Source organism: Vipera berus, assembly GCF_964194415.1.
Source record: "Vipera berus genome assembly, chromosome: 2".
Classification (NCBI taxonomy): domain Eukaryota; kingdom Metazoa; phylum Chordata; class Lepidosauria; order Squamata; family Viperidae; genus Vipera; species Vipera berus.
Window position 1 is genome coordinate 192,451,578 of NC_138203.1, and position 23,485 is coordinate 192,475,062.

At 38.3% G+C, this 23,485-nt stretch overlaps 1 protein-coding gene across 1 annotated transcript in view; it reads left to right on the plus strand.

Annotated features, from left to right (window-relative positions):
* Nucleotides 1–23,485, plus strand: part of STK10 (serine/threonine kinase 10) — an 84,868-nt gene that overhangs the window by 11,072 nt on the left and 50,311 nt on the right. Inside the window, exon 2 of the mRNA XM_081319536.1 lies at nt 18,126–18,290. Within this exon, the coding sequence (XP_081175662.1) occupies nt 18,126–18,290 (165 nt within the window). The remainder of the gene's footprint in view (nt 1–18,125; nt 18,291–23,485) is intronic.

A 23,485-nucleotide genomic window follows, 5' to 3' on the forward strand; every position in this document is an offset into this window, starting at 1 on the left:
CAGCATTAGGCTCTTCTCCAGTGAGTCCTTCCTTCTCATTAGGTGGCCAAAGTATTTGAGTTTTAGCTTCAGGATCTGGCCTTCTAAAGAGCAGTCAGGATTGATCTCCTCTAGGACTGACCGGTTTGATCGCCTTGCAGTCCAAGGGACTCGCAGGAGTCTTCTCCAGCACCATAGTTCAAAGGCCTCAATTCTTTGGCGCTCAGCCTTTCTTATGGTCCAACTTTCACTGCCATACATTGCAACTGGGAAGACTATAGCCTTGACTATACGCACTTTTGTTGACAGGGTGATGTCTCTGCTTTTTAGTGTGCTGTCTAGATTTGCCATGGCTTTCCTCCCCAGGAGCAAGCGTCTTTTAATTTCTTGGCTACAGTCCCCATCTGCAGTGATCTTGGAGCCCAGGAAAATAAAATCTGTCACTACCTCCATTTCTTCCCCATCTATTTGCCAGGAATTGAGAGGGCCAGATGCCATGATCTTGGTTTTCTTAATGTTAAGTTTCAACCCAAGTTTTGCACTCTCCTTCTTCACCCGCAACAAGAGGCTCTTTAGTTCTTCTTCACTTTCTGCCATTAGAGTGGTATCATCTGCGTATCTTAGGTTGTTGATATTTCTTCCGGCAATCTTAATTCCAACTTTTGATTCATCTAGCCCTGCCTTCCAATCCCCCATGATAATAAGGACATCATTTTTTGGTGTTAGTTCTATAAGGTGCTGTAGGGCTTCATAGAACCGGTCAATTTCATCCTCTTCAGCACTGGTGGTTGGGGCATAGACTTGGACTACTGTGATATTGAATGGTTTGCCTTGGATTCGAACTGAGATCATTCTGTCATTTTGAGGACTGTATCCCAGTATTGCTTTTCCTACTCTTTTATTGACTATGAAGGCTACTCCATTTCTTCTGAGGGATTCTTGCCCGCAGTAGTATACCTGATGGTCATCTGAATTAAATTCACCCATTCCTGTCCATTTTAGTTCGCTGATACCTAAGACGTCGATGTTCAGTCTTGTCACCTCTTGTTTGACCACGTCCAGCTTGCCTTGATTCATGGATCTTACATTCCAGGTTCCTATGGAGAAAAAATCTTTACAGCATCGGACTTTCCTTTCACCACCAGACACATCCACAGCTGAGCGTCCTTTCGGCTTTGGCCCAGTCGCTTCATTCTTTCTGGCGCTACTAGTACTAGCCCTCTGCTCTTCCCCAGTAGCATATTGGACGCCTTCCGACCTGAGGGGCTCATCTTCCAGCGTCATATCGTTTTGCCTTTTGGTACTGTCCATAGGGTTTTCATGGCAAAGATACTGGAGTGGGTTGCCATTTCCTTCTCCAGTGGATCACGTTTTGTCAGAACTCTCGGCTATGACCTGTCCGTCTTGGGTGGCCCTGCACAGCATAGCTCATAGCTTCATTGAATTACGCAATTGAATTACGCAACCTTTAATTAGATATGTCATTTAATTGTCCTATCATATTCTCCCCAATAACAAATTGTTATACCAAACTATTTCTCTTTTTACAGTACTGTAAATGCTGGTCAAAGACTATAATAAAGGGATTTGATTTGATCTGATTTTATCCCAGCAATCCTTGAAGTGAATGGACAGCCCACACTTCACAGTGTTTCTTCTCCCAACAAAGCAACAGCAAAGCAAACCAGATAAATGGTAATTCAGTCAAGGCAAGAAACATCATTCCGGTGGGGAGCTGGAGACTAGAAATTCTATCCCCTTCCCTTGATAATTTTACTTAAAAGTGCTTCCTTGATAGTGCACTGCAGCCGATTTGTCAGAAGCAGTTCTGGTTTGTAGCTTCTCCTGCTGCTCAGGATTGTGTTTGGAGGCCCAATGAAAATCTTGGGTCCGGAGCACATTTAGACGGACTTCTAATTCTACTCTCCTTATGATTCAGCCATTGTCAAAACATGTCCGTTTGTCTAAATCAGCAAGAGGAAACTCAAAGGTGCTTTTTTCTTCAAAAGGCAGCTGGGATGTTCTTTCCTTGAAGAAGAAAAAAATGTTTTGCTTCTCATCCAAGAAGCTTCATCAGTTCTGATGGCAGGGGGAGGGGGGGGAATGGAAGGCTAGGTACTGAGAGTTGAGACTGGATGATAGGGGGTTGGAAGGATAGGTTCTGATAGGATGGAGGTGGGGGATGGAAAGATTGCATTTCTTTGCAGTCATCTGGTCATTAGCACTCTCTCTGAGAGTTGTTGAGGCCATTTTGGCAGAGGGGGAGTAATAAGCTACCACCTATCTCCAGTTTATAACGGAGCCCTTATAGCAGTTCCTAGAAGATTCCACAACCAATTGCACCCTGATTCAAGTAGCCCTGAGGGCACAGATAAACTCCCAAGTGGCGTCAACAGCTTTCAGAGAGTGCTTACGACCAGATGACTGCAAAGAAATATAATCTTTCCATTTCCCTCCCCTCCCCCACTATCCAGTCTTAACTGTCAGTACCTATCCTTCCCTCCCCCTACTATCAGAACTGATTAAACTTCTTGGATGAGGAGCAAAACATTTTCTTCTTCTTCAAGGAAAACACAGTCCAGTTGCCATTTGAAGAAAAAAGAAGCATATCTGAGACAACTATAACCTGGACGATTGAGAATCTCCACAGACATTCAGCAAAAGGAAGGTAGCTGGCTAAACACAAAGACAATTTAACTGAAAGTTCTGGTAACTTCTCATTTATTACTGGAAGAAAAGTACAATTCTAACAACTAAACATGTACGTACATTTACAATTAAATGGAGTGGTTATTTACACAGTTCTATTCTTGCAATGACTTGTAAGAGTGTTATACTCTGGTTTAAGCCTTGATCTGACCTATTTTTGACCTTCCTTCCCTGCATTAGTTGCCCCTTGGCCTGATAAAACCACAGCTAATCACAGTGGAAGATTTAAGATCTAGATCTTCAGGCAGATAAAACCAGAGTTCTAATCACCCCTCCTTGGACTATGGTTAGAAATCTTAATTGTTTTTCTGAGCAGGAGGTCACTGCTTTCCTGCTATGAGACCAAACTTCAGCCATTTCCAAAAGGGTTGCCAAATTTCTAAAAACAGCCGTGGATTGTAAAAGTCATCTGGTACCTCTTTCACACAATTTATTGTTTCAGGCTTTCCTGCACAAGTTTATTGTTGGTTTACATTTGATCTGTCATTGTATTGTTATATTTTTATATTTATCTTGTACTATAAATAAATATAATAATAACGAGATGAATACCATTGTATTTGAGTTTATTTATGAATGCATTATTATCTATATTCTGAGGAAAAATGTAAGTTATATTTCCCTGCCTGGTTGTGATCTATCGTAGTATAGCAATAGCACATAGACTTATATACCACTTCATAGTGCTTTACAGAACTCTCTAAGTGGTTTACAGAGTCAGCATATTGCCCCTAACAACCTGAGTCCTCATTTTACTGACCACAGAAGGATGGAAAGGTGAGTCAACCTTAAGTCAGTCAGGATCAAACTGGCAGTGGACAAGAGTTAGCCTGCAATACTGCATTCTAACCACTATGCCACCATGGCTCAATTTTTTTGTAATATGTAATGTAACCTACAAACTGGACTTTTTTCTTCTAATTTGACTGATGTGTTCCCTTTCTGAGTTATTATTGATCAGGCTGTTTGTCTCCTAAATACTAAATAATAAAAACAGCACCCACATTGACTTAACAAGGAGATCCAGATATGGAACTAATAGTAAAACCTTTATATAGTATCAGTAATAATATCCTAAAACATCAGTGATTCAAACAGGATGCAGTGAATTACTTAGAAAGCAATTAATCATCCTGATGTCTTTGCAACATAACTATAATAAAGATGGAAGAAGCAAGCAAGTTACACAGAACAGTCTTTTGTTTCTTTTTTAGCCATTGCAATATATGAGAAAAGAGCAAGCATGTTTACTGGAGTTCAGATTCAGAACAGTTAAATATATAAACATGTGAATTTGTTTATGTATAGTGACATGCACATAATACACAACATGGCATATATATATATATGTGTGTGTGTGTGTAAGCTTTCTTCTCTTTCTCTTCAAGTTTGTTTTCCATAGCCAGATGCCTACCAGTCCAGCCCTGGCTTTTTCAAAATGCATCCACATGTGGAAAAATTATGGGGAGTAAAAATATCAAATGAATGTTGTTTCCATTATTCCAAATATGGATAAATAAAAAAATTGTCTTTACTACATTCGATGTGCAACTGCGTATAGTCATAAGCAAAGCCTCAATGGCAGTATGAGCTGTAAGTTTATATATTTTAACCTCCTCGTGTGGGTCTTGCCTTTGGCATTTTAGGAAGAATCTTTTTAACCAGAGCTTCCTTCCTTGACAGATGTACTATAAATCATGTGACAATTCAGAAGGAAGGCATGGGTTGAAGAGAGGGGGAAGAATGTGTTTTGACCATGCACCTGGATTCTTGTGCAATCCAACTGTAGTACTTCTGCATTTTTAAATATTCTTTCTTTTTTTACTGGCAACTAGGCAAGTCTTCCACCTTGGGCAATTCAGTTGGATTGCAACTCTTCCTTTTTCCTCTTTCCACTAATGGACAGTTTCTGTTCCTCACCAGAACACATTCTGATTGACATATCAACAGGAGAATATTTGGCTGCCGTTCTGTATTAGGGCTACCTTCTTCTGAATGCTCCTATTCTGATATATTCTTTGGGATCAACCAAGAAATTTCTATAAGTGACCTTTCTTTTCCTGGGCAATGTATGTACCACCTCTGTGTTCTTGAACTTCATTTTCAGTTACTGCTAGGTGGGCAAATTGCTCCATGTAACCAAGAAGCCGATTCCTACTAAAATGTGTTTCTTTACAATCAAAAAGCTAGGTTGCAATACCTTCTATTATTTTACCTTATGCAGTTTTCGACATCCACCCCATGTTTTTTTTTTCTTCATATGACAAAAATACAGGTTTTCTCAATTATTACTGATAGTCTCCATATTGTTCTTGACAAAGTCCTTAACTTTGGAATCGCTCTGCCTGCTTCAACTGTAAATGTAAACATTCAGAGTTATGATCTGGTTCTGGGTCAGAACATTCTGTGTTTATTAAGCAAAAGGATGAAGAAACATGACAACTGCTGTTGGAAGTTGGAGGTGTTAACCCTTTATATCTAAGTTAAATTGTGATCTTGTACCTAATGAAGCTGTTGGAACACCGAGGAGAATTTTAAAAACAGGGAGGAATCTGTTTTGCAACACAATATTATCTGCTCTAAGTAATTGAGCTTTTAATCAGATATACACCAAAGTGGAGCAAGTAAGTGCTTTATTGCAGTTTTATTGCAGGTCATATATTTAATTATTGATACAAACCAAACCAAACCCATATTGTGAGTTCATGAATGACAAACTAATACATTCTGAAACCTTGAGCAGGAAACTATAAAATGGTTAAATTTCCCTTACGAGTATTTATTGTTTATACTATAGTGCCATACTTGTAAATAAAGAGCAATATCAAATCCTGGCCAAGGAAATTCCCTGCCACTGGTCTATGTTTCCCAAGCAATAAGATGATATGGTCTCCAGAACAAAGATGAAGATAAAGAATTATGAATCACTAAGTAACCCTCAAAAATACACCATAGATATTTCCCCCAGTGTATACTTAGATTGATTCTCATAAATGCAAAATAAATTTTGCTTCGAAATCATGCCTCTTTGGGATGTGCTCACTTAGAAATTATTCTGAAAATACACTTTAGACTTTCTGAATGCAAGAGAAAATCACCTCCCTGTTATCTATGAAAAAGGCCAATCCTTTTGCACAACTCTGAAAAATTTGATGCTCCTGCTTTACGAGCTCCTGCTTTTAACAATGGAACATTTTGAAGTCTTCAGCTAGTTCAGAATCCTGCAAAAAGCTGGGCTCTTTAATGACTGGCAATGCCCTGCATGTTTCTTGAAAGTCTGATGTATTTAAGAATTACTCGCATAATGTGCATATTTCTTATTGGCATTATTTTGAATCAGAATTCGATTGACTATTTTGAGAACCAGTTACTACTGACTAGTTTGGAAGGAAACCTGTGTAGACATAGCTTCAGGGCCAGAAATCTTGACAACTGATGTAATGATTTTAAGTTTTGTATAATGTCAGATGGACATTCTTCCCTGATTTGACCAGAGCAGGCCCATCAATATACTTAGTGGGAAATTACTAATACATATTGCCTATTCACACTGATAGCAATGGCATTGCTCAGCAGTCCCCAACCTTTGCGATTTGGTGGCCTAGTGGGAAGGGGAGAGGGGAACAGCCACGCAAGTGGCAGGCTGTCGCGTGCATGCACGCATGCGCAACTTGATTTGTGTGAGTGGCGGGCCAGCACTCATGCACATATGTGCACATTGTTTTGCACAGGTTGAGCTGCACATGCATGTATATGCACACTGGTCCACCACTCGTGCAAGTCACACTGCAAGCATGCATACCAGCCCGCTGCTCATGTGGCCCGGTTGTGAATAGGCCACAACCCAGTAATGGGCTGAGGCCTGGGAGGTTGGAGACCCCAGCCTTAGCTATTCTGAAAATGAATATTTTCATGTTTAACTTTAGCTGTATGAAAACTACATGTGCCCCTCTCCAGTAACAAATCATATTTACAATCCTACTTCTTTTTTGCAAGAATTAGTATAGATTGTCAGTATCCTGTTGAAGCATGATGAGTTGCTGGGGATAAGCACAACTATCTAGGGCAGGGGTCTTCAAACTTGGCCCTTTTATGACTTGTGGACTTCAACTCCCAGAATTCCTCAGCCAGGCTTGCTGGCTGAGGAATTCTGGGAGTTGAAGTCCACAAGTCATAAAAGGGCCAAGAGTGAAAACTCCTGATCTAGGGCAATGTTTCCCAACCTATCCAATTGTTGTCTGCCATTCAAAAATACACCATAGATATAGTGATATGGGCAGCTTTAAATTTTGATGAACAAACAACACTATGTCCTCCAGATGTGTTATGATCAGAACTCCCATGGTAATAGCTATGCTAGCTAGGAATGTAAGAGCCATTCACATTCACTTTATATGAAAGCTGGCTCTTTCAATACTTTTCTTAAAATGGAACCGTTGGGGTTTACAATTAATTGGGCATTAGGCGGTCAGTATTTGTGGTAATTTGGCAATCACCTGCATTTGCAAATACATCTGTAGGTTTCTGAAATCAAGTGGAAAAATTCTCTCCATAATGCTAAACCATTAAAATACTTTGGCAGCTTTAAGATAGGAGGTGGAAAGAAAAAGCTGCTTAATCTTCCAGGCTGTGCACAATAGGCATGTGGCTAAGAATTGATTTTTGAATAAAGCATTCCTTTATTTTTAACTGTGGGGAGATACCAAGTGCTGTTTAAAGCACCTGTTGGACAAAATTACCTTTTAAAAAACAAAGAGGGATTTGAAGTTCTTCAAAATGCTGCTGATAATTATTTAATCATAATGGTTACCATTTTCTTTATCCATTCACAATTTTCAGTGTTTTCGTTTCACCACAAAAGTGTAGAAAGTTTTTGTGTAGTAATGTATATAAACACAAAATAGTGGCATTTGAAAATGCCATAGATCTGACTGAGGACCTTAACAAGAAACCCTGAAACATTGCTACATATTTATATAATTGAAACAGTATTCAACATGATTTCTTCACTGCCAGCTGCTGCACAAATAGTGCGTTAAAGATGACTGACACAGGACCATTAAAAACAGTAAGAATGTTTCATCTCCTGATCTCCTGCGGATACCAAACCTCTGAGCAAGCCCATACCTTGTTTTTATTTAAGCCTCCCTCCCTTTAAAAATGCAACTCAACATTTCAAAGTGGGGGAAAAAGAACACACCAGGAACATCTATGTATGTTTCACTTTAATAATTTATTTATTTATTTTATTTTATTAAATTTATATACCGCCCTATTCCTGTAGGACTCAGGGTGGTTTACAGGGAGAGTTAAAAACAAACATACAAAAGTTAAAATCAGATTAAAATTAATTAAATCAAGTCCCCAATTTAAACAAAAACCCAATAAAATTAAAACCCCTCAGCCTGGGCCAGACAGCTCAAAGAGCCAAGTTTTCAGGTCCCGGTGAAATGAGCGAAGGTCGGGGGCAGTCCTAAGTTCCATTGGGAGTTGGTTCCATAGGGCCGGCGCGCCCACAGAGAACGCTCTTCCTCTGGGAATAACCCGCCGTCATTCCTTAACCGGCAGTATCCTGAGAAGGCCCTCCCTGTGGGAGCGCACAGGACGAAGGGAGCTTGATGCCGGCAGCAGGTGTTCCCTGAGATAACCCGGACCCAAGCCATTTAGGGCTTTATAGGTATTGTATTAATATATTGCATGACTTTGATACAGAGGAAACTGTTTGGCAGAAACCATCATATTTCATATTGCCCTGAGAGTCTTTAGTTTGATTTATTTAAGAGAATGTGAAATTATTGGAATTCTGATTTTATTCATTCCAAGTGTTCCCATGGTATATATCACCATTCTGAATTGTGATATTAAGGAGTAGCACTGCATTAGGGCTGGTAGAGATTTAGTCCAAGAGAAAGATCATTGGAAAAAACTGTGCTGCTGACCTAATGTTAGTTTTGTCCTCTACTTATGCATAACGTAACAAACAAAGAGAAACTTGAGAGATTTTCCAAAGATAAGTGGCATATTCAGTACTTCAGAATTACTCAGTCATGTAAAATTCCTAATTACTATTCCAGTTTTTTTTCTCTACACTTTGATATCAGTCTTTTAATTGTGGTGGGTAGGTGAGGGGAAAATAGAATATTGTGTAGATATTGGAAGTTTGTGAATATAGGATTTTTGTCTCATCTTGCTAGAGCTATTAGTGTTCTAAGTACAAGTTTGTTTTCCTGAATCATTGTTTCACATCCTCTGAAAGATGAACGGCAAGGCCACTCTAGTTACTGAGTACAGCTCAAAAGGGATTTTGTAATTTCCGCTGCTATTGTTCAATGTATAATTATTTCTGTTACAACATCTCTCTCTCTCTCTATCCCTTATGGAGAAAGTATTTTGGCAGGCAATTTGGATTGCTTTCCCCCCACCCTCTCTTTAATAGTGAAACAAGCTAATTCCTACCCACCTACCCCCTAGTGCTGTGGAATCCAGTTCATTGTCCTTTCTGGACATAGGCCAGCAGTTCTGACTATAATACAGAAAAGACAAGCAGCCAAAAATGAAGCAGCCTCATTGTTTTTATCTGAAATCAGAAGTGTGTTTGCAGTAGTTTCTAGTAGTTTCCTAAATTTTTAAAAAGTCAGTGCTGTTAGTTGGCCTCTAAGAGGCTCGTGCACCAAAAAACTGGGCACGGTTGATATCTAAAGTCAGGTTCATGTGGAACTAGAGATGAAGGCAAATATACGTGACCCAGGATAATGTTGCGGGATCCAATCTGGGTCGGTCCATGGGACTAGAGTTTTAGTCTTCCAAGCTTTCAGATTCATGCTGGAACCCATCCTCAGGGAAATTCTCTTTAGCAGAATGTAAATAGCTGTTTAAATTAGTTCTCAGTAATATATTGGCAACAGAGGAACAATTTTGTCCTCCTGGTTTAGATAGGAAATGGATACAAACTTCCTACCTATCTGTATTTGTCGAGATGGGAAGCACCACCCTTGAAAATGCCATATAATGTTTTCACAGCGTTGTATACATTTATTACAATCTGCACAATGCTCAAGGGTGCAACTAGACTTTCTACATGGCTGCTTTGAATTTACTTTCACTTCTCACCTGCTGTGAATTCACTTCAGGTGATAACACTGATACCTTATTTTTTTAACTCTGTACCTTTGCGTCCCCCATTTAAGGTTAAATAATTGGACAACAACTTATTGTTGAAAGAAATTTTGTGCACTTATACTTGTGGTACAAACTTCAATGCCTCTAATATCGCCAAGGAAAAACATGCCCTTTTGTTACTCCTCCCAAATGTTGTTCAATAATATGTAATACTGTTTAGAGTATATGAGCAACATAATTCTTGTACCGAGAAATGTGTGAAAGAATACAGAAGTTTGCCTTAGCCTGGTCAGATCTTCAGATTTTAGAATTATGAGTCTATTAGTAGATAAAGCAATACGTTTTGAAGAAGCAGAAACTGTTGGTAGTTATGCTGTCAGAAAATAAAAGTGCATATTGCTCTAAAGGAAAACCTTTTATGCAATGACTCTTCCTGTTTTTTTTTCCTGTTTTCTTCAACTATTTTTTCTAAAAATGTGAACATGTAGAAGAGTCTCAAGTTGAGAAAACATAGTTCCATTTTATTATCATACTGATATTTTTTTCAGTTCTAAATTTATTTGTGCAGATTTACCTTACTGCAGAATTAAGAGGTCCTGTATTTCTTAGAGGGCCTTTATGTGTATTACCAATTGCTTCAAGTGTGTGTTATAACCAAATCATATATTGACATTTAATAAAGGTACTAAATTTGCTAATTTTATGAGTAAATGTTAGGAATAAGCAGAACTATCCACAATGCGTGTTACTGCAGCAAAGATAATTTGAATGAGTAAAGAATAATATGAAAATGACTATTTCAATTCTTTTTAGTGTATTTCAGGAAACAAATGAGAAAAGAAAAATTTGCATCTCTAACCCTGAACTCCGCTCAGTTCAAGGCAGTAATTCCTAGCTTTGAGTCACAAGTGATAACCAACTTATTTGATTTGATTTTTATTTTGGTTTTCTTCCTTGAACTCAAGGTTATACAAATAGAATTCTCTTCTGCATTTTCCCCCAAGTCAGTTATGTTGTGAGTTTGGTGGGGTTGACAGTGATTGATCCAAGGCTACCCATTGTGTTCTTTGGATGAACCTGACCTTGAAACTCCCCAGCTAACTTCTTTACCAGGTTGATTCTCAGTTGCTGTTCTATCTGACCATTTGCCACACTGGCTGAGAGGGCAGGATGTCCTTCAAAAGAACCTAGAGATGAAAGACACCACTTAAAACTCATGTTTCTTACCCAACTCACATCTCTGTCTCTTGATACGTCAGTAATTTACAATTCACAAATGGAAAATCAGAATAGCCTCTTTGTAAAGATGGCATATTGAGCAAATAGATTTTGAAAACACATTCATGTCAGTGTCTGATTTTATTTGCAAATGACTGAGTTTGCAGACAACAAGTGATCAGTATAATGCATTTCTACTTGGCACAAAAAAGGAAGTCATATCTGGCCAGAGTGACTACCAAATTTAATCATTTAGATCATTTCAATAAGCTGAAATTCACTTTCTGAGTTCAGATTTAACCTGGAGGAGCCAAATCACATCGCATATAGACATGTATGCCTTACACATAGTATAAGGCTTCATCTCCCACCCTTATGTTACATTCTTATGTTGTGGATGATTTCCACCAAGTTTAGTCTCAAAGGAAGCTTTTTCTAGGAGTTCTCTGAAAGCAAACTATGCAAACCACAGAAACGAGGGAGCCACAGCTCTTACAAGAGGCACACAGTTTCCCACAAGTAAAAGTTTGTTAATAACAGCTCACCAAATTGTTCAGTTCACTGGACAGCCTTTTGCTAAGGTGAGTTGGGCTAGAATATCAGTTTGCAGCTTGAGCCGTTTGCAGCTAAATTCTCAGACATCCTTTCTCTTACATTTGCTAAAAATGTACAGTTACTTTTTTTTACAAAACTTTATTGAGTTTCAAAAGAAATTAAAATACAAAAGAATTATCTTTAATCTCTGTACTAATCGAGTCTTTGACTGTGAGTATTTATGTAGGTACCAAAGTATCATGAACAAACTCAGAAATCCTATAATATATGAGGTCTTTATACAAGACTTTGTACAAATAGAAAAACAAACAGCGAGGATGGAACATGATTACTGAACACAGAATTAATACTTAGTGTTCGGAAGTGCCCAGGACTGAAAATTAACTGTGAAAGGGAATGGCTTTGGGTATTATGGAAGGTGGCAGAACTGAAGAGAACTCCGAAGAGAAGCAGTCTATCTTGCAACTCTATCCTGCAGTTGTCGCGTGTTTATATATGTATGGATGCCCCTTGTTTGAGTTTCTTGGCCCTCTTCAATTGAACAGAATAGTTCATTATTACTTTATTTTTTTCAATATTTAATCACAAATCACAAATATAAAAATTCCATGGATGCATGAAAAAAGACAGATAAAAAACAAATACAATAAATGTGCTCTCATTCCTAAAAAAAAATGGGAGTAGACGTTTTAATCACTTTCCATCTAAAATGAGAGGAAATTTGCTTCCTGATAGAGGCCAGCACAGAACAAGCTAAGGCGTGCATGAGAACATTGCAATGGTTGAGTCTTGCTCCGTGGAATGAGTTGTTGAAGTATGCCTATAACGCAAAAAAGCCATGTCTAAAGGTAATTCATCACTTGAAAGTTTTCATTTTTTAATATACCCAGAGAGAGGGGGAACTTTTCAACGTAGTAAAATTATACAAAATTATACAAAAATAAAAAGAAATAGGAAGTCAAATAGAAAAAGGAAATAAGAAAGAAAAGAAAACATACAATTACTGTATGTCTTCTGTTTTCTATCAGGTAATTATCATCTTATCATCTTCTCCCATTCTCTTCATCCTTGTTTAATCCCTGGGTTCTGAAATCATGAATTCAATCTTTTTTTTCTTTCAGCAAAAAGTCCACATAAGGTTTGTAATCTTTCATTACATTGTCATTTTTTCTCTGATGAGCGTTTCCATTTCTCCTCTGGCTGTTATCAACTATACTCCATATGCTGTGAAATCATTTTCATACTGCACTGAACAGATGGAAGATGAAGAAATGTAATATATTTGTAAATCCCTTGGAAAGCATACTGAGAATAATCTTTGAGCATTGTACTTTGCCCTGAGGGCAAGATGTATCACAGAAGTTTGTTGACTTAATATATAACTTCACTGGTCTGTATTTCCATTTTTCACACTTTCACAAATTTAGAAATTATGATAGAAATATTCTACTAGACAATCAGAGTAACTGAATTAAATTCGTGATGAGGCAGAAAGGCCTCTGTCACTGTTTACTGTCATATGGTTTCGTCTCTCCCTTTATTCCCTGAAATAGCTATTCTACAAATGATCTATTGCTCTATAGTTACTGCTTTAGAAATGAGATTACTGGAAATTAGAATAACAATATGTGTAATAATTAACAGGCATTAAAAGGCTTGTAAAACAAGCTATTAACGTATTTGATTGTAGCCTCTGTTATCTAGCAAATAGGTTTTGCTGCAAATATGAGTCTGGAAAATTTAAAGGATAAATAGACAACTAATGGAGTAATGGGATAGAGTGTCAGAGGACAAACACATAAACATAAATATCTCTCTGTCTTGTGGGCTTTGTTGCATGACTCAACAGATGCTTCCACTGCAGAGTATAAATCCATTTACTGTCCTGGGGCAGGATTTTCCAAAAGTTTTTCATACCAAATGCCATTCTTGATCTTTGTGTGACATGTCAGGGCCATAGTCCAAAAAATAGTGGGCTGAAAAGTACATTTGTTTTCATTTTATTTATAAATCAGAATTATTAACCTGTTTTTGGTAATGAATTTAATAATTTCACCTTCAGATACATTAAAATAATAATTTGGTAACAACTTTAGAAAGTCCCTAAAGAGTGCACTGTGGGCTACTCAGGAATGGCGTTTCAGGTTGTATGCTTCTGTTACAAGCTTGTATAATTTCTTCATAAAGATGATTACAAAAGTTGCTTAAAAGGAAAAAGAAACTGACAAAAAGTCAAGATTTGTTTACTCTCTTGTAAGAATGAATCTAACTTTTTTTCCCCTGGTTTAACAAAAGGACTAAGGGTAACATGATAGCAGTGTTCCAATATCTCAGGGGCCGCCACAAAGAAGAGGGAGTCAAGCTATTCTCCAGAGCACCTGAAGGCAGGACAAGAAGCAATGGATGGAAACTAACCAAAGAGAGAAGCGACCTAGAACTAAGGAGAAATTTCCTGACAGTTAGAACAATTAATCAGTGGAACAACCTGCCTCCAGAAGCTGTGAATGCTCCAATGCTGGAAATTTTTAAGAAGATACTGGACAGCCATTTGTCTGAAATGGTATAGGGTTTCCTGCCTCAGCAGGGGGTTGGACTAGATGACCTCCAAGGTCCCTCCCTACATCATCATCATTGTTGTTGTTGATGTTGTTATTATGGATCATCGCACAGTCAGCCAGATGTTCAGACTAGATTTGCCATTTTTGTCTACCTATCGAGTCCTTACCAAGGACTTGGGATAGGCAGATGTGGATGTTTGATGGTATTACAGATATCGTTGCAGGATGGAAGCAGTTACTAGTAAGGCCGCCTTTTGCAATTGATTAATGGCAAGTTTGTCAATGCCAATGGTGTTCAAGTGGTGCTCCAGTTGTTTTGGAATTGCACCCAAGGTGCCTATTATTATTGGTATTACCCTTGCTTGCCTTTGCCACAGTCTTTCTATTTCATTTCCTAAAGCCATGCCAACACATAATCCAGAAAAGATGTACAACATTTGGAGGGTCTCAATGAGGTTGGGTCCTTATTATAATGGAACTCTTAAAGCTGGTGCCTAACCAGTATCACTAGGATCCTAAAAAAAAGAAAGTCCAGTTGCCTTTTGAAAAAGCACCTTGGGACAACCATGACAACCATGAGAATCTCTGTAGACACTAGGATCTTGGTTTGTTTTGCCCAGTTGGAAACTCTCATACTTCTTAATATCACTTTTGTGGTGGCCCTGTGATGAGTAGAACTGTGTTCTGTTACTCCAAGCCAATAGTTCTGCACCCTGTGGGGAGAGAGAGCAGATCTTTCTATCATTTGGTGCACGTAGTTTCCTGTAGTAAGTTCCACGCAGTAGGCCCGAGTATTTCCCGGTGCTGTTTGATCTTTTGTTTTGCAAGCACAAACTACACTTCTCTAAAAAGAAGTACAATTGTTCTGAACCAGCCTGCTACCGGCCTTGCAATAAGGCAAACCCCTGTTCAAACAGTAGAGACTGGAGAGCGTCTGAGGCTGAAAAGCGTCTGCCAAGATTTATTACTCAAACAACAGAACAAGAAACAAAAACACTGGAACTTGAATCCTCAAACGGAAGGGTTGCTTTCAGCAACCAGCCCTTCCCCAAACACTCCTTTTATTTAGAGTTCAGGGCGTGGCCTCCCTGTGCCTCCTCCCGAGAAGTCCCACAGCCTTTCTCTGTTTGTTCCTGCTCGACTGCCTCCTGCGTCGGGCGTCCTTGAACAGGGCCAGCTGTGGGTCATCATCCTCCGCACTATCGGGCTCACGCAGCTGAGAAGAGGGCCCCGGCTGAGGGCTCTGCGAAGCCTCCAAGCCATCATCAGCCAGTTCGTCTTCCACACCCTCCTCCTCCCCCTCATCTGAGTCATCCGAGACATCTGAGCCGGCTGCCGGACCCACAGGCTGGCCCTGAGTCACAACAACAATAACATTTTAAAAAGAAAAGAAAATTATTATTTTTGTCTCTCCACCTTGCCTGATGGTGCAAGGGTACAAACTCAGCTTCAGCCTCCAAAATGCTGCTTGCTAAACAGCACTATAACATCGCAGTAGCCAACATATTCCTGCATTTCCAATGTTGTCCTCACTCAAGCACACCTTGAATGTTTATGCTGGGCACAAAAGCCATTATAAACTGTCTGTGAAGATATTATAAACAGAGATCTAAAAACAGAAAGCAGTAATGTAGACAACAAGCCCTTAGCATTTTCCAGTGAAGCATAATTCTCTGCTCATTCACCCTACAAAACCCCGATGTGGGCTTTGCAGAAGATTCAGGGTGGAAAGTACCGCTACGTGTCTTCAAGTAAAGAAAGAATTATATACTACATTCAGAGAATTAGGCAAAAATGTGGAGCATGTGGTCTTGTGCGGTACTTAAATAGATTGGTTAAGTTTATTCAATAAGGCTTTTACTGTCTCTGCTATTCATCCGTTTGTATATGTATACCTCTGTTTATCACAAAAGCTTATCCTAAGTATCCCTTTTTTGTCAACTGGAGAAAAACTATGTGTGGATGATATGTGTAATCGTTGACTGGCTGTCCCTATGCCTTGGCAGATTACCTGGATACTGACCTGGGAAATAATAATAATAATAATAATAATAATAATAATAATAATAATAATAATAATAATAATAATAATAATAATTAATAATAATAATAATAATAATAATAATAATAATAATAATAATAATAATAATAATAATAATAATTGTTGTTGTTGTTGTTGTTGTTATTTAGACTTATATACTGCCCTTCTCCCGTAGGACCCAGGGCGGTTCACAAGGCGATTAAAACAATATAACAATACAAAAGTTAATAACAAATGAAAATAAATTAAAATATCCTTGATTAAAATCTAAAACCCTTAACTCTAATTAAAAAACCCAATTACAACAGGTTAAAAATTAAAAGTTCTCAGTCCTGGCTGGAAAGCTCAAAGAGCCAGGTCTTCAAGTCCCGGCGGAATGAACAAAAATCTGGGGCAGTCCTGAGCTCTACGGGTAACTGGTTCCAAAGGGCAGGCACCAATGGGGCAGTCTAGAGAAATTCAACTAGGGCTTTATGCATTGCCCTCTTTTGCTTGGTATGCTCCTCATTCCCTCACATTTTGGCCAAATTAAGAGAGTTAGCACTGGGAATTGGGTTCAGATGATCAAGGAAACTGAATCAGATATCATTGTCCAAGATGGGTAGGAGGGCCACTGCTGTTCAGGACTTTTCTCAAAAAGCTTTCAGAACTGATGTTAAAACTTTATAGAGACTGCCGGGCTTTGTCTGGCTCAGTTGACCAGTAGCAAATCAGTAATGAGATCCAATTCATTTTTCCTCTAGTACAGGAAACACAAGTTTAAGACTTGAGGACTTCAACTCCCAGAATTCCTCAATCAGCAGGGGTGGCTGATTAATTCTGGGAGTTGAAGTTCACAGGTCTTAAAATTGCCAAGTCTGGAGAACTCTGCTCTAATATCTAGTATCTGTCTCTAGCTAATTGAGACAGCAGCATTTGGAAAACGCTCTCCTAAAAGGCTTCATTTGTCCAATTTAGTTAATAATGAAGTGCCAGATGCAGAGGAGGTAAAGTATTAGAGACTTTCTGGTAGAGACTTGAGTTTGCTTAATTTAAACTACTTCACTGTTTGTCATCCTTCAACTCAACTCAACTCAAGCTATCTTAGAGCAGTTTATAACGATAGAATTACCTCCATATAACTTGAAGAGCTCTACATTTTCTGTTTACAATACAATCCATTTGCAATGTTTCCAGTTTGGACCCTCAGTGATATTCATGTTGCCTATATATCTTTGATCCATCCTGCTTTGATTTGTTAAGATACTTTGAGCCTTTACATTACTACCTCTTGCTCCACAGTTTCACTTCCTACTTTAGATGTATTGATGGTGAAGGCTCTGAACAGCATGCCCATTTATGAATTGTTTAGAATTGTTTAAACTGGAGAGGCATCCAGTTTAATCTTAAGGTTCATGTATGATGCTTGCTGGTAAATGGGCTGCAAACATTGTTAGATATACAGATATATACTGAAGTACATATGCAGATTTGAATACATGCAGCTTTTAACTGCTTTCGGTAATCCTAGCAACCTGGTCAGAAATTTAATGTAGAAATCTGTCTCATCTTGTAAGCTTAACCAATTATGGTATAGACAAAAATGGTAATTTATAATGTCATACCAAGGGCTTTACCATAAAAAAAGACATTTGCCTCTCTTCCCTGTAATCCCTCAGCCATGGCAGTTGCTCAATGATGGTTTCAGATGGAGCTGCCTTCAGACTTAATAATAGACTATTTGATTGTTGCCTTGATTGTGGAGTTAATTTGAGTAATTCCCATAATTGCATATATGTTTAGACATTTTATGACACGTTTTATATATGCTCTCATGTACCAATTACACCTAGGTTATTATTGGGTACAATAATCATAACCCTAAATTGTGCTTCCAGGTGTGTATGGAGTAGCATTCATCCGTTTGTCACACAAGATGTAATGTTCCTTTTACTTATATATTACAGGCCATAAACAGAGAGACCAGAGCCTTAGCTGCTGCCAAAGTTATTGAGACCAAAAGTGAAGATGAGCTGGAAGACTATATGGTGGAAATAGAGATCCTTGCTACTTGTGATCACCCACACATTGTAAAGCTGCTGGGATCCTTTTATTATGATAGCAAATTATGGGTAAGAGGACTCTATAATGCAGCGCTCTTCTTTTTCCAGGTCATTATATTTATTCAAGAATGTTAACATCGTGTGAGTGTGCAAGATTGTGCACAAGCAGACATATGCCAATTATGTGTAGCTTGGTCTTCTTGAAGCTATTTATTAAATATCTTCATATAATATTTTGCTTATGACATATTTTCCATAAATACAGTTAATGTGAATGAATGAATGAACCTTTATTGTCAAAGTACAACATGTGTACAGTGAGATTGGCTTAGCCTCCCTTTGTGTCCCCCCAACAACTCACAGTGACAACAAACCCAACCATCTTGTGACACCATGTGAACTAATTGCACAACACACCAGCCTGGCAAGTCAATCACACATAGAGTTATTTCCCGTTCAGGAGCCTGACAGTGAAGTTTATATTGGCTTGTGATCCTTACCATTAATCTTAATTTGCACTGAGACAGACCTTCCTTTTGCACTAGCAGTGTTTCAGAGCTTCCTTGTGCCTATTTTTCTTCTGAATCTCTATAGAGCAGCCAGAAATGGATCTTTTTTTGACAGCTGAACTTTGTTTTATTCAAATTGATGAAACTCTGGTGACTTCAAACTTTGAATTGTTCACCAGCTCGTAAGTTTATTTATTTATTTATTTAATTGGATTTGTATACCGCCCTTTCCCGAAGGGTAATTAAAACAAGGGTAATTAAAACAAAAAATACAAAAATTAAAAACAATTAAAAATATTATAAGTTATGGCTAAATGCTGTTTTGTTTCAACAAGCCATAAACTGGTTCTCAAGATCTTTAGCTTACAATAAGGATTGTCCTTCGTGGCATAGTAGCTGGGACTTTCTAACTGGACGACTCTTTAATCAACAGAAGTTTCATCTGAATTTTATTGCAGAAACACGTTCAGTGAAATTTCTAGTATTCAGAGGAAAGAATCTACATTGCAACAGGAACCTTGACAACTATTACAAGAACAAAGTCAATCTTCTGTGGCAGTTATTTATTTAAAATCACTAAATTGCACTCTGCTTAAGTAGAGAAAAGCTGCAAGATATATTGAGAAAAGGAACCTCCCAAGTACACATGAATATAACTGAAAATAAAATGTGGAGAGTTTGGGTGGGAGCTGGTCACGTGGGGCTTTGGGGAGAAAGATATTTAACAACAGGAATGAAGTGGGCTCTTTGGAAAGACAGATGATTCACAAACCATCCGCCCTCATCTGACCACCTTTAGTTTTGATTCTGAAAACTTTTTCTCAGAAAGAACTTCAACTTGTTTAAACGAATGCGCTGTTGCTCAGGATTTTTTTTTTTAAGCGGTAAAGATTAACGTGTTTTCTTCTCTAAAATGACTGACCTTCTGAGCTGGGATGCAGTTGGGAGTTGCTGTCTAAAAACCATTTAAAAGATAATGGAGAAGAGACAGGCAAATTCTCGTTCACTCAGTTTTTCATTAGTTGTGGTTTTATCTTGCTGCTAAGCTGCTTTTGCTCAGTGTTGAACCTGATTTCCACTTTTGAAAGATTTTTCTGATGTATTTTTATTTTGTTGTATTTTATTGGGTTTAATATACCTGCCCTAGTCCAAAAAAACTCTTTAGTACAATGTCCATTATATTTCTAATCGAGCTGGTAATTGAAATTCTTGAGCTCTATTTCTTTTTCAGCTATTTTAGCTGCCTTGCTTAAAATCATTCCACACATAACCCTGCCTTATGCTGTTTCTCTTCATATATGACTATTTCGCCATAGTATGGAAATCCTAACAGAATGATTTTTAAAGTCAATGTGCATCCTAGTTATTATGTTGATATTGCAGCTTTCCCTCTAAAAAGATTAGTACTGTATGAGAATATGAGTTCCAGCTGCCCTGACTTACACATTTTAAATTGAATTAAGTGCCTCAGTGGAAGTGGAATGTTTATATGTGATCATCGCTACAGTTTCTCAACCTTGGCAATTTTAAGATGGGTGGACTTCAACAAGCACCAACCGGGGAATTCCAGGAGTTGAAATCCACCCATTTTAAAGTTGCTGAGATTGAGAAATACTGAACTAGTTGGAGCCCCAATAACAGACAAACGGACAACATCCCTTATTGGATTCTCTGTTTCTCCTGTGTCAGGTTTAGTTTACAGAAGTGGAACTTTAAGAACTAGAAGGCTAAAGTGCAGGCATGCGCTAAGAAGGAAGGAACTTTACAGTTGTCTGGAATTTTCCAGTTGTCTCTAAATGATTCTTGAAAGGTTCAAAAGGGAACTAGGCTTGACACACAAGCTCTGCCATCGGTCTCATGGGCATGAATCTTCAAGCCTTGATGAAGTATTTTATTAATACAAATTGTTTTAAAAGAAGGTGATTAAATTAGTGAATTATATTAAAATAGTCAATTTGTTGATTAAAATATTTTCTGGATTGAAATGGAAATCCATTCTGAGTAGGCATCCTTCAGTTTAGAACTTTATTTGCAATATAATAAAATAATGAACCCCAAGTTAAGATGTTGATTGCCAAATGAAGGGTCAAAGAAACACAGTTTATATGCAAATAATAATTAAAATGTTAAAGCAGCCACCCCAATGTTGATGTCATATATGAATACTATACAGGTAGTCCTCATTTAGCAACCATAATTGGGACAAGCAACTTGGTCATTAAGTAAAGCAGCTGCTAAGTGAAACCATGACTGGCTTTATGATCTTACTTTAGCTTTGCTTTACAGACCTGCATTAAGTCACAGTTCTTTTTTCATCACTGTCATATCTGTGAACAATCATTGTCTAGTCACTAAATGAAGACGACCTGTACCACCCTCCCTACATTAATATTATGAATAATAATTTTAACACTATAACCTCCAATGCTATCTTCCTACATTTATTTATTGCAATAAAGGAAGAAAGTGACACTTAGAAGATGTTTTTTAAATTAGTCCTCAAGGTAGAATACTGTAGTTTTACTAGCTGAACTCACACATAGACATATGAGCAGGCCAGAATTAAAAGTATGAGCTGTTGATCCTTCATAGCATAGTTTGGAACTACTGCAGTGGCAAACATGGTTTAGGACAAAGCATGTGGCATTGAATATTGAAGATGGTTTATATGAGTTTAGAATCCCAAACGGGTGTAATCTATTCAGATTTAGAGTGTAATGCTAGAGTTATTATTTTCTAATTTTTCCCCCCACCTGGGACTGTTTCCACGTTCTCTTGTAACTTGCTACTTGAGTTCAAGAATAACATTCCCAGTTTGATTTTTTTTCCCTATTGTGTTTGTTTGTTCAGGAAAAATAAGACATTATGCTTGACATGCTGGTGAATGGTATTTTTGTATTGCAGAAGAATGATAGCAAAATGGAAGCAATCTGTTTTCCTAGGGAATTAGCTATTTAAATTCCACCTACTGAATACTTGCATGCCAGACAAGCTGTTGACATTTAACTTCCCCCACTCCCCAATAAGAATGTCTTTAGATTCTCTGAAGTTACCCAAAAGTGTGATGGTTTTGTGAGATCACACAGATTGCCTAGAAAGTGTGGGGAAGGCATTTGACATTTCTGCCAGACTTAGTTCCTGTTCAGTGAGGGGAAGGCAAGGATTAGTGACCCAGAGCAAAGGAGAGCAGATCTCCTCACTGTTTATGCTATCAATCACATTGGACATGGGAACTTTTACAGTCAGACAGTCAGCATTGCTAGGCATTTGAAAGATACAGGACAGATGTCTACCAGCAAATTCTGGAAATAACAAAATGTGCCCTAAGTCAGGGGTCCCCAACCCCTGGTCCATGGACTGGCATCGGTCCACAGCATGCCAGAAACAAGGATGTGCAAACCAGTGAAGCCCCATCCACGGGATGCAGGCAGCATGAGAAACCATGCCAGTCTACGGAAAAACCTCTCTCCACAGAACCAGTCTCTGGTGCCCAAAAGGTTGGGGGCCGCTGCTCTAAGTTGCTGCTCAATTCCTCCCCTTTCCCTACAAATATACCTAGAGGACTCCAAGTTAAGAATGCCCATACCTCAAATAGCTATTGCATTTTATATATAAATGCAGAGGCAGGGGAAGAAGAAAAGCACAGTCTCCACAGTCCCCCAGAGATGGTGGGGGGCAAAGATCCAGAGGAAGAGAACAAAATAGTAATTTTCTCTGAAGGTAGTTATCACTCTTTCCTCTTTCCTTTTACTCATGCTCCCACCAGAATTCAAACTGCTTTCTAAATCCTTTTTTCAGATTATATTTCCTTTCACCTTCTTCTGAGATGCTCCATCACAAAATAGGAAAAATAGAGTAGCTTTCACCTCTGTAGTGTGTAACGAGATCAAGTCTTTCCCATTTCTCTTATAGGACAGATCATTGAGCACAGACGAGGTTGCAGAGCTGTTACAGGATGCGTCTGTTTAGAAAGTGTAGTTCTACATTAACTCTTTCAAATCAAGATCTTGATCTTTTTACTTGATGTTTCCCCTGCCAAACTGCATTTCATCTTTGTTTTTAATAAGCACTTGGTACCGATAAAGCAGATTGTCCTTCTGTTGTACTGAAACCATTATTTTCTTTTTTTTCTCTCTCTCTCAGCTTGTGCAAATGCCAGTGTGGTGGAAAAAAGACCTCATATGGCAACAAATTATGAGTGGGGTTACTTTGGTGTAAGCCACATAGTAGATTCATGTCAGAATTATAACAATGAATCTTGTGGGTGACCCACTCTTTGGGGAACAAGCTCTAAGGTTCATACACACCAAAGCTAATATAGTCCCTTCACCTAACTCCAAGCCTTCCCACACATCATTTCATCCCTAGAAAGTGTGACTAAATTCTTCAATTCATCCTCTCCACATTTATCAATTCTTCTTCAAATCTGGGAGTCAAGCTTGAAAGGTGAAATTCAGGACCGATCTCCCTCACATCTTCTTCTCTGGTCTGTTCGCTGATGAATTAGGATGATCAAAACTAAGGACTTTTCCTTTCATTGATTTCAAGATCATTGTGACTGTTGCTGATCATTTCATGCATACTCCATTTTCAGACAGCATTGCTTTCTAATCTGTAATGTCTTTCATGCTGTTCCATTCTTCTAGAATATTTTATTGGCCTCCTTGGCATCGAAGCTTTTGTGGTCCTAATTAATGGACCTGGATTCCCTGAACTAGTCTAAATTAAGTATACTAAGAAGACCATTCTAAATAT